General features: G+C 43.2%; 1 protein-coding gene across 2 annotated transcripts in view; it reads right to left on the bottom strand.

The window, feature by feature from the left end:
• Nucleotides 1–1,473: 1,473 nt before the first annotated feature.
• The window catches only part of UGGT1 (UDP-glucose glycoprotein glucosyltransferase 1), a 108,125-nt gene continuing 98,513 nt past the window's right edge, over nucleotides 1,474–11,085 (bottom strand). For both annotated transcript variants that reach the window (XM_011980501.1, XM_011980500.1), the window contains exons 39-41: nucleotides 7,756–7,872; nucleotides 6,954–7,119; nucleotides 1,474–4,563 (exon numbers count right to left, since the gene is read on the bottom strand). In XM_011980501.1, coding sequence (XP_011835891.1) covers nucleotides 4,538–4,563; nucleotides 6,954–7,119; nucleotides 7,756–7,872 — 309 coding nt within the window. In that variant the 3' untranslated portion in view covers nucleotides 1,474–4,537. The remainder of the gene's footprint in view (nucleotides 4,564–6,953; nucleotides 7,120–7,755; nucleotides 7,873–11,085) is intronic.

Here is an 11,085-nt window from a genome sequence, read left to right as displayed (position 1 = left end):
AAAAAAAAAAAAAAAAAGTAAAAATTAGCCGGGCGTGGTGGCACACACCTGTAATCCCAGCTACACTTGGGAGGTGGAGGCAGGAGGATCACTTGAACCCAGGAGGCAGAGGTTGCAGTGAGCCGAGATCACACCATTGTACTCCAGCCTGGGCAACAGGAGCAAATCTCTGTCTCGGGGGGGAGGGAAAAAAACACACTCAACAACGGAATACAAATATTTAAATAACTGCACATAATACACCCTCCATTTTTGTTACCAAGAGAAGGCTTCCATCAGGTGGCTTTACCAGCACATTTCCCCTCCCATGAAATGCAATACTACAGTACTAATATTCTATTCAGAAAAAGACTAGAATGCCCTTGTAACGCTTTTTCTTTTTTCCCTTGTAACTCTTGAGTTATTTCTTTTAATCATTCAGGCCAAATTAGGTATGGCAATTTTAGAAAAGGATTGCTTTCAAGTATCTAACTATACTTCCGGAGGGTGGGGGAGGAAGGGGGTCATTTTACACTTGTCACTATCAGGGTGGCATCTGACTGTCCAGGTCACGGGGTCAGTGGAGTAGGTTTCCTGGCTAAAGGAAACTCTGGGAGTTCTTTCCTCTCTACCACCTGGGCCAGGATCTTCCCCCTGTCCCTAGCTCTTGGCCCTCTACTCAGGGACTTGGTCCCCACAATCAGATGAAAACTCATTCAGGCAGAGCCTTGACAAGGTTCAGAACACGAGGGCTTGGCCGGACGTAGTGGCTCACACCTGTAATCCCAACACTTTGGGAGGCCAAGGTGGGCGGATCACCCGAGGTCAGGAGTTCGAGACCAGCCTGGCCAACCAACATGGTAAAACCCGTCTCTACTAAAAACACAAAAATTAACTGGGCATGGTGGCAGGCACCTGTAATCCCAGCTACTCGGGAGACTGAGGCGGGAGAATTGTTTGAACTTGGGAGGCAGAGGTTGCAGTGAGCCAAGATCGCACCACTGCACTCCAGCCTGGGTGACAGAATGAGACTCTTTCAAACAAACAAACAAACAAACAAAACCCATGAGGGCTTAAGGACAGCCGAGCAAATCAAGCTCCATTTATGGAAACCGCTTTTTTTTTTTTTAATTTAATTTTTTTTTAGACGGCGTCTCGCTCTATCACCAGGCTGGAGTGCAGTGGCGCGATCTTGGCTCACTGCAATCTCTGCCTTCTGGGTTCAAGTGATTCTCCTGCCTCAGCCTCCCGAATAACTAGGACTACAGGCGTGTGTCACCATGCCCAGCTAATTTTTGTATTTTTAGTAGAGACGGGGTTTCACCATGTTAGCCAGGATGGTCTCAATCTCTTGACCTCGTAATCTGCCCGCCTCAGCTTCCCAAAGTGCTGGGATTACAGGTTTAAGCCACCGTACCTGGCTGGAATCTGTTTCTTAACATACATCATGCATGTAATCTGTGCTCTCCCAAGAGGCATTCACCCAAGTAGACAGGCAAGCATCTATGTGTTCAATTTGAAATGCAACAATGACAGATGTACAACTTTATCACTCTTACAGAAACTAACATGCCATCCATTACTCTCCATGTGGGAAACATTCAGTAAACTTCTAAAACCAAACACAGGACTCTGGCGTATCCCCACACCCCCAGCAGCAGCTGTGACAGGCTTTGATCTCAACCAAATGCCACTGTTCACAGAACACAAAAACAGGCTCATGGTGCTGCATGTCACTCTGACGTATCACAGTATTTCATATTACTCTGTCACTTACTCAGAAACAAAAGTCTCCACTATGGCATGATTGAGAGAGAAAATAATTCATTATATATAAATAATAGCTAAGAACAACATACTGTGAACAGTTTCCAGACTTTGAACATTCAACACAATCAATTCTTACTTCTTGGGGAAAAAATCTCTTACCTATCTTTTCCGTTACAGTATGCCTTCTTGGAGACAATATTTTAGTGGTAACATCATTTTCTGGGGCATTCAGTTAATTTTGAAAGATGACTATGCCACATGAACCAAAAAAGAAACTGGCAGGAGGAGGAGGGTCCTGGACCATTCTGGAAGTAAGCTGGGTCTTGCATTATTCAGAGTCAACTATTCAGCTGACTTTTGTCAGGGTGGTGACAGAGAAGAGGCAATGAGTGACACCAGGACACACACAGCACACAGAGAACATGGTCTACTCTTTGTCTTCCTTGCATAGAACAAACATAAGAGGCTTGGTAGAAAGACATGGGGAAAGGTGCCATGGGGGCCAGCATCTGGAAAACATCCACCTCAGCGATTTGAGTATTTCCCGTTCAACCTCCTGGACGATAAACCGGGAAAAGGCACCCTTCTGCCCACAGATGTGGACAGCAGCAGCCACCTCTCTGAATGCTTCATTCAATATGAAGATGCAGCTTGAACAAAAGGTTTTTTTTGTTTGTTTTCTGAGACGGAGTTTTGTTCTGTCACCCAGACTGGAATGCAGTGGTGCGATCTCAGCTCACTGCGACCTCTGCCTCCTGGGTTCAAGCGATTCTCCTGTCTCTGCCTCCTGAGTAGCTAGGAATACAGGCGTGAGCCACCACACCCGGCTAATTTTTGTATTTTTAGTAGAGAGGGTGTTTCACCATATTGGCCAGGCTGGTCTTGAACTCCTGACCTTATGATCCACCAGCCTCGGCCACCCAAAGTGCTGGGATTACAGGCGTGAGCCACCGCGCCTGGCCAAACAAAAGTTTTTTAATCTCACTGATTCCATCTCTCAGCTGCTCTGACCAGAGGGGCAGGGCGGGAAAAGTCATGCCACAGACTCTGCCCACAGCAGCCATTCTGAGGTGCCTTTTCAGTCTCTTATCCTTTTTTGAGCTCTCCTCTCCTTAATTTTTGTTTTGTTTTGTTTTCATTGTACCCATTAATCCCCTCAATTTTTTCTTGAATTATAAAAGCAAAGTCAAAAGGTCCTTCGGGATGACTGGGAGGCTTCCTAGGCTAACTTTTGTATTTGAAAATGGAAAAAATAAATTACCTGATATTTGTGATAAAACTTAAGATTTCTTAAAAAGTCTGCACATCAATATATTACCTGGCTTAGAAGGGTGAGGGCACAGCTATCCATCTGCACCCTCTCCTATTTTTTAAAAACAGGCAAAATATGTAAGAAAAGGCTGGTGCACATTGGAAGACAGAGCGTGCCTGTCTCTGCCAGTGCTGCTGTGCCCGGCAGCCTGGCAGATGGAGTCAGATGCGGGGGCCTCACGCCCACTCAGGCCAACAACATACCCAAGACTCGACAGCCCGTTCACCAGCACAGGCTGCCCCGAGGGGCAACACTGGCTGTGGAAGTGAAGACACACAAAGCAGGGACTAAAGGCAAATGCGGCTTCATGACGCAGAGACATGAAGACAGAACTGCTGTGGGCGCCAAAGGCAACCTGCAGTGCTCAAATAAAAGGAAAACAGGACAGAAAGCCACACGTTCCATAAGCAGAATCAGTCCTGGTCTTAGATCTGAGGGCGTTTGTAGAGGAAAGTCCAAGGCAATGTCCCCTGGGTCTGAGAGAAAATCCCGCGCAGGAGAGGGCAGACAATACGATGCTCGTCTTGAGGGAGCCTGACCCTGATCCTGACGGGCTGGATACGAGGGAGGCTGAGTATGGCTGTATCCAGTAAGGAAACTGGTAACAGACTTTTCTAGAAAGTGGAAAGAAAAAGCAAAGACTTTCACAGATATAAAATTTGTTTTCAAAACAATTTCCTAGAAAGTTCACTGTGGTTGGGTGGGGAATAAGTGTAACATTTTCATTTCAAATGAGCCATGGCGCTACTAATGGATTATAAAAGAGGATGGCCAGTTCTGGTCTTCCTTCCCTTCCCATAACCCCCGGAACGTTCCTACTCCTGATATTTTCCCTACCCTCACTGCAACGCACCGCCATCCCGGCCCAAAATTAATTTGCCCAGCCACTGCACCGAACCAGCCTTGACACACAATTGTCGGTTGGATTTCAGTTAAACAATGCACCTAATGCGTGGGAAGAGAAAGTGGGGAGGGCACAAGGAGCATGTTGGCATCAACCTGGAGATGTGTGGACCTTGGACAGAGCTTCTGCCGGCCAGACCCTGGGGAGGATGGGCATCTGCAGTGCAGCGCAGGCTGCAGGTAAACTGAGGTAAGGAAGAACATGTCGGCTTTAGCTGGCCCTGCTTTCTGAGACACCGCAGCATGTGTGTGCTCTTGGGTGTGGGCACCAAAAAACCCATTTTCTTCCAGTTGCTGCTGCCGTTCCACCCTCTGGCTAGAAGAATGCTCTTTACAGAGTCCAGAAGATCAGCCACTTGGTCTTCCTCTGAGGTACAATTCCAACAGGGCTTTAATCCCAAAGATCCAGCGGCCACCAGAGTGCAGAAGTCAGAATCAAATGCTCAGAATCAAAAGGTGTGGCACTCTTGCCCAGCCAGTTTATCAGCAGTTGTATAGACAGATCAGAAAAAACTAATATTTAGTATAAAAACTGTTTTTCAAACAGGGTAATTTCCTGTCCTTCTCCAGAGATCATAATTCTTCATGTTTCTGAGGACCTAAGGAAAAGGAGAACCACAGAAAAGAAAACAGATGATCTTCAAATTACAAACACCACTGAGTGGGCATTTTTCATCGCCGGAACCTCCTCTTTGTACCTCCACCTCCATCTTATCTCACTTACTACATCTTTGGGATTTGTGTTTTTGTACTGTATTTTGAAAGCAAAAACTAAATTAAGGATTTTTTAAAAATGGAAACTATCTGTAAACCCCACTCCAACTGAATTGGTTTTTTTTTTTTTTTTTTTTTTTTTGAGACGGAGTCTCGCTCTGTCGCCCAGACTGGAGTGCAGTGGCCGGATCTCAGCTCACTGCAAGCTCCGCCTCCCGGGTTCACGCCGTTTCTCCTGCCTCAGCCTCCCGAGTACCTGGGACTACAGGCGCTGCCACCACGCCCGGCTAGTTTTTTTTTTTTTTTGTATTTTTTTAGTAGAGACGGGGTTTCACCGTGTTAGCCAGGATGATCTCGATCTCCTGACCTCGTGATCCGCCCGTCTCGGCCTCCCAAAGTGCTGGGACTACAGGCGTGAGCCACCACGCCCTGCCAACTGACTTGTTTTTACAAATACAATATTTACTTTCAGTAAACATGCATGCATTTTTTTAGTCGGGATTTTTCTTTTATCATTTAATAGCATCTAAACATTTTCTGTGTATCAGTGTAGCTGATTCTTGGATGTTTAAACTGTTTTTAATGCTTTTGGCTTACAAGTAATAGTAAAATAAATTTTTTTCATGTATATAACTTGATTATTTCTTTAAGATATATTCTCAAGAGAGTAATTACTGAGGGTATAACGCCTTGAAGGCTTCTAATGGTAGGTGTACTGCTTTTCAACAAGGGCGATTCGAATGCACAAAGCTTCATCAAGGTAGATCCACAACAGTTTCGTCACCATCTCCCAAACAAATGGCATTATCACTATGTCTGTTTTCTTCCACGTCGCAGATACTAGTGACAGAGCGCTTTAATTTGATTAGTTTCCTCAAATTCATTTATGATTTGTGCTTCCTCTTACTTGAACAGTGTGTCCACATTCTTTGCCCATTTATCTGTGGAAATTCTCAGGGTTTTACTGATGACTCTGAACTAATTATTGTTATGGTTACTATATAACCGTCCAGCTGTGATATTCAGTATCATAGTACAGTCTGAGGGATACACAGGCAAATCACTCAAGATCCATGTTCTGGATATTTTTATTTTGAGACAGGGTCTTGCTCGGTCACAGGTTCTCTCTGTTACCTAGGCTGGAGTGCAGTCGCTCACTGCAACCCTGACCTCCCAGGCTCAAGCAATCCTCCCACCTCAGCCTCCTGAGAGACTCGGATTACAGGCATGAGCCACTGCGCCCAGCACTCTTTTAGAATTCGTCTAAAGCAGAATAAATCTAAAAAATCCAGAGCCCATCGACATATCAAAACATCACTATGGACTCCACAAATATGTACAATTATTATGTGACAGTTTAAAAGTAAATACGTTTAAATTTTTTCTTAAATCTAGAGCCCAGCTTATTAATATTTTAAGTCACTTTTGTATTCTAATGATTTTTTCAAGTAGCTATTATTCAAGACACACACAACAGGGAAAAACATTAAAAGACTTAACGCTAAATTAAATACAAGCATTCCATCTCCATCCCAACATGCTTGTTTTAAAGAATACTTTTTTCGGCCAGGCGCAGTAGCTCACGTCTGTAATCCCAGCACTTTGGGAGGCTGAGGTGGGTGGATCACTTGAGTCAGGAGTTCAAGACCAGCCTGGGCAACATGGTGAAACCCTGTCTCTACTAAAAATACAAAAAATAAAAAATAAATAAAAAGTTAGCTGGGCATGGTGGTGCATGCCTATAATTCCAGCTACTTGGGAGGCTGAGGCATGAGAAGTGCGTGAACCTGGGAGGTGGAGGTTGCAGTGAGCCAAGATCATGCCACTGCACTCCAGCCTGGGCAACAGAGTGAGACTCTGTCTTAAAAAAAAAAGAATAGTTTTTTCAAATACATATTTGTCTTGATCTAAATTTATTCATTCACTAGTACACTGACAGATTTAATGAAAAAAACAAGGAATCTGACAAGAACTCCACAAAAGGTTTGGTTTATGTATCACAAAACTCATGAACTTAAATAACTATAATCATAATTAAAATCCCTTTCTCCTCCTCACCAGAAAAATGGAAAAAAAAAAAAAGCAATTGCATTACTAAATACTGTTTAGAAGACCAACATAAAAGGAAAATGAAAAATATACACCGGTCGATGTCAGAATGGAAGAATCAATAGGAGATTTTTCTCTTCCTTTTATCCATTATTCTATTGTCTTTACAACAAACAAATCATAAATGGAAAGAAGTACTGTCCCAAAGCCAGCGGTTTGTGTTTACCTTCTCGGCTAGGTTCTTCTGTCTTCTCTTTGTACAGCGTTCCCGTTTCCTTCTCCTTCTGAAAGCGGAGCTGGAGCTGTTTGATCTCTTGGTCGTAGTCCTGCCACTCTGGGACAATTCGCACGGCTGCTTCCAGTTTGGGCTCTTTGGTCATTGGATTATTACACTGTGAAAACCAAAAGAACACACTTCAGCTGAGTTGAAGAAAGGCCACATCATAGAGAATTCAAAGGTTCTTGGGTTACAAGTCCTAACTAGACAAAAACACAATTGTAAGGAACCAAATGATACACCACCGGAAGCAATATGGTAGTGCGCTATGTAAAGCTGCATTTACATCTGCAAAGAATGTGTGAGTGGCTACTGGAAGGCAGAAAAAGTAAAAGTCCATTTGGAAAAATTACAAGGCGCAGAGATCAACTGGAAGCCAAGGAGTGGCTCAGCAGATTGTAAGTCGTGGGAACAGTCCCATTAAGTGCTCAGGGGTTTGGTTTCCTAACCTAAGTGGGGAAATAAAACCACTGAAGTATTCTATAGGGTAAGAATATTCTGTAAGAATAGCCCTGAAAAACCAAATACTTATACTTACTATACAACAAACTATACTTATTCTATAAGATAAGAATATTTATAAGAATATTCTCTAAGATAATTATAGCCCTGACAAACTATACAATTACAGAGAAAGTCTAAATAAGAACCTAGGAAATTCTGAAATTTAAGAATCTAAATAAAAATCATTAATCATGATTCGCTCATACATCCACTGGATGAACATGCAGAAGCACCACACACAGCTTACCAAATCAATGGTTTTTGCCCTTTTCTTAGAGGCATCATCACACCACGTTTCACACCAAAGCCATTCTTGAGGGAGGGATTTAATTGGCACCTGATGGATCATGTTATTGGGCAGATCCTGTTTGGTTAAAAATAAAAATAAAACACATGTATCTAAAGTTCTGGTGGTACTTATTTATTTATTTATTCAGAGATGGGGTCTCACTCTGTTACCCAGGTTGGAGGGCAGTAGTACGATCTCAGCTCACTGCAACCTCCACCTCCCAGATTCAAGAGATTCTTGTTCCTCAGCCTCCTGAGTAGCTGGGACTACAGGGGCCCGCCACCACGCCTGGCCAATTTTTGTATTTTTACTAGAGACGGGGTTTTGCCATGCGGCCCAGGTTGCTCTCAAACTGCTGAGCTTAGGCAATCCACCCACCTTAGCCTCACAAAGTTCTGAGATTACAGGCGTGAGCCACTAGTTCATGGGGAGCTTAAATGCACAGAACATCAGTGATGTGTACACCTGCTCGTTACGGATCACATGCCAATCACAAATGTTTAAAAGGGAAAAGGTCCTTACCAATGCCTTAGAGAAATTATTCAAAACTACAAATTTTAGAGGATCCATAAAACATCTGCCCATAATAAGCAACTGAAAAGCTCTGCCTTAAAACTTACAAATAGCCTGCACCTAACCCTCCCTTCATTAGGGCAATCCTAAGAAAAATACTCCTACTGACTTCTGAACGTCAACTAGAGTGGTGGTTCATAAATTTTACAGGCTTCTGTCAAGGAAGTTCTGAATCTACCTCGTCTTTTGAGACTTGCTCCCAAATAGGTGACATATTTTCTAGCCAATTCTACTCTATGCTTTAAACCTTTTTTCTGAGGAGACCTTCTGACTTTGCCACAATAAAATGTTCCACTGTCCTAAGACTTACGTGGAACAAGGAAATGTACAGAAATGATTGACTGCCATACTTGTAAAGAATGTTCCATGATGGTACAAAAATAAATAGATACTTCTCTACAAAACCCTGTCAACAAACTAAAATTTAAAAATACCTGCTGAAGTGGGTAGATCGCTTGAGCCCAGGAGTTCCAAGACTGGCCAGGGCAACATGGCAAAACCCCATCTCTACAAAAAGTTAGCCAGGCCTGGTGGTGCAAGCCTGTCGTCCCAGCTACTCAGGAGGCTGAGGTGGGAGGATCGCCTTTGCCTGGCAGTTCGAGGCTGCAGTGAGCCATGACCGCATCACTGCACTCCAGCCTGGGTGACAGAGTGAGACCTTGTCTTAAAAAAAAAGAAAGCTGGATTAAAGTATCAAATACTCATCTTGATTTATCTTAATTTCACTTAAAGTCTTACACACTGTTGACCTTGTGGCACTGCTATAGAAAGCTGAATCAAGAACACAGTATGAGTTCCAACTCTGTACTCTGCTTGAAAAAGAGCAGAACTCTACTTTCAGCATTGGTGGACTTAGGTAAATGAGACTAGCTCACCTCCTGAGGAAAACTAGAATAGCTGAATGAATTACAAAAAGCACACACCTTTTGAAGGCACCAGAGAACTACAAGACAGTAATTACTGGTCCGGGGGAGAACAACGGCCAGAAAAGATAACTCTGGAATCAGGTTTTTCCCTCAGGATCTATGCTGCTTGGTGAGGCTTTCTGAGGCTTTCGACAGCTACTCAGGCCTGAGGTAACAAAGCTTTGTATGGAAGATCTGTGGTGGTTGAGGGGAGTTCTAGCGAAACCCTTTGCTTTGGGTTGGCATACCAAAAGAACATACACTCCGATTTCGAGTGAGCCAGAAAAGGCCCGAGAAGAATGCAGCTCAAATTCCAGTCATCAGAATCTTTAAAACGGATTAAAATACTCCTGGATAGCCAGTGCCAACTTTCTCACAAAAAATGTGACAAAAAGAAACAAACAGGCCAGGTGTGGTGGCTCACATCTGTAATCCCAGCACTTTGGGAGGCCGAGACGGGTGGATCACCTGAGGTCAGGAGTTCGAGACCAGCCTGGCCAACATGGTGAAACCCTGTCTCAACTAAAAATATAAAAAAATTAGCGGGGCGTGGTGGCGGGCACCTGTAATCCCAGCTACTTTGGGAGGCTGAGGTTGCAGTGAGCCGAGACTGTGCCACTGCACTCCAGCCTGGGCAACGAGAACAAAGCTCCATCTCAAAAAAAAAAAAAAAAGAAAAAAAAAAAAAGAGAGAAACAAAAACTGTTAGGTGATACCATTTTTGAACTCAAATTATTTCCCAAAATAATTCTGCAAAAACAATGCCTGACACACTACAGAAGATAAACAGATATGTGACAGATAATATGAACAAAAGAATAACAGAAATAATACAACAGAATCAGATCCACAGTAGCTCCATAAATTAGAAGATACCAGGTATCGCACAAATTTTAAAGTAAGTAGAGCTGGGCACTGTGGCTCATGCCTGTAATCCCAGCACTTTGGGAGGCCGAAGCAGGTGGATCACAAGGTCAGGAGATTGAGACCAGCCTGGCCAACATGGTGAAACCCCGTCTCTACTAAAAATACAAAAATTAGCCAGGCATGGTGGCACGCGCCTGTAATCCTAGTTACTCAGGAGGCTGAGGCAGGAGAATCGCTTGAGCTCGGGAGGTGGAGGCTGCAGCGAGTGCCACCCAGAGCATGCCACTGCACTCCAGCCTGGGACAGAGTGAGATTCTGTCTCAAAAAAAAAAAGTTTATCTTTTACTATTCCATGGTGATAGAAGAGAAGAAAATGAACAAATTAAACTCGTGTTTACAGATACAGGCTTCAACAGCAAATCTATAAAGAAAAGCAAATGATTACCATAAAAGTCGTGATGCTAGACACTTTTGTTAGGGAGAAAGGGTGGCTTCTGGGATGCTGATAATGCTCTAGTTCTTGAACTAGGTTGTGGTATCTGGGTATTTGCTTCACAATAATTCCTGGATGTATGTGAATACGTGTGCATGTTTTTTGTATACTTTTCTTTATGGATGTTACATATCACAATAAAGGTTTAAAAAAATTTAAGTAGACTTAAGCAAAACAAAATGCTTAAAATATGTGAAATATGTATCGAAAACCCTTAAACTACAATCTCACCTCTGAAAAATGCTTCACATTAACAAACAGTAATTTAGCTAGCCTTGAAACACATCATGGTTTGACATAGAAAAAGGGGAAGTTGTGATACTATACTGTGATTCTCTACTACGAATCCTGAGCTATTTAGTTCCTACAGCAGAAAAACAAACTGACCCGAGCTGGTAGAAAAACAAACCTACGAGGTTAGTTTGAGTACAAAATACAAAGATATGCTAA

This window comes from Mandrillus leucophaeus, unplaced genomic scaffold, assembly GCF_000951045.1.
Source record: "Mandrillus leucophaeus isolate KB7577 unplaced genomic scaffold, Mleu.le_1.0 Scaffold213, whole genome shotgun sequence".
Lineage (NCBI taxonomy): Eukaryota > Metazoa > Chordata > Mammalia > Primates > Cercopithecidae > Mandrillus > Mandrillus leucophaeus.
Note: the sequence above shows the minus strand (reverse complement) of the source record. Positions and strands in the feature narration are given on the sequence as shown.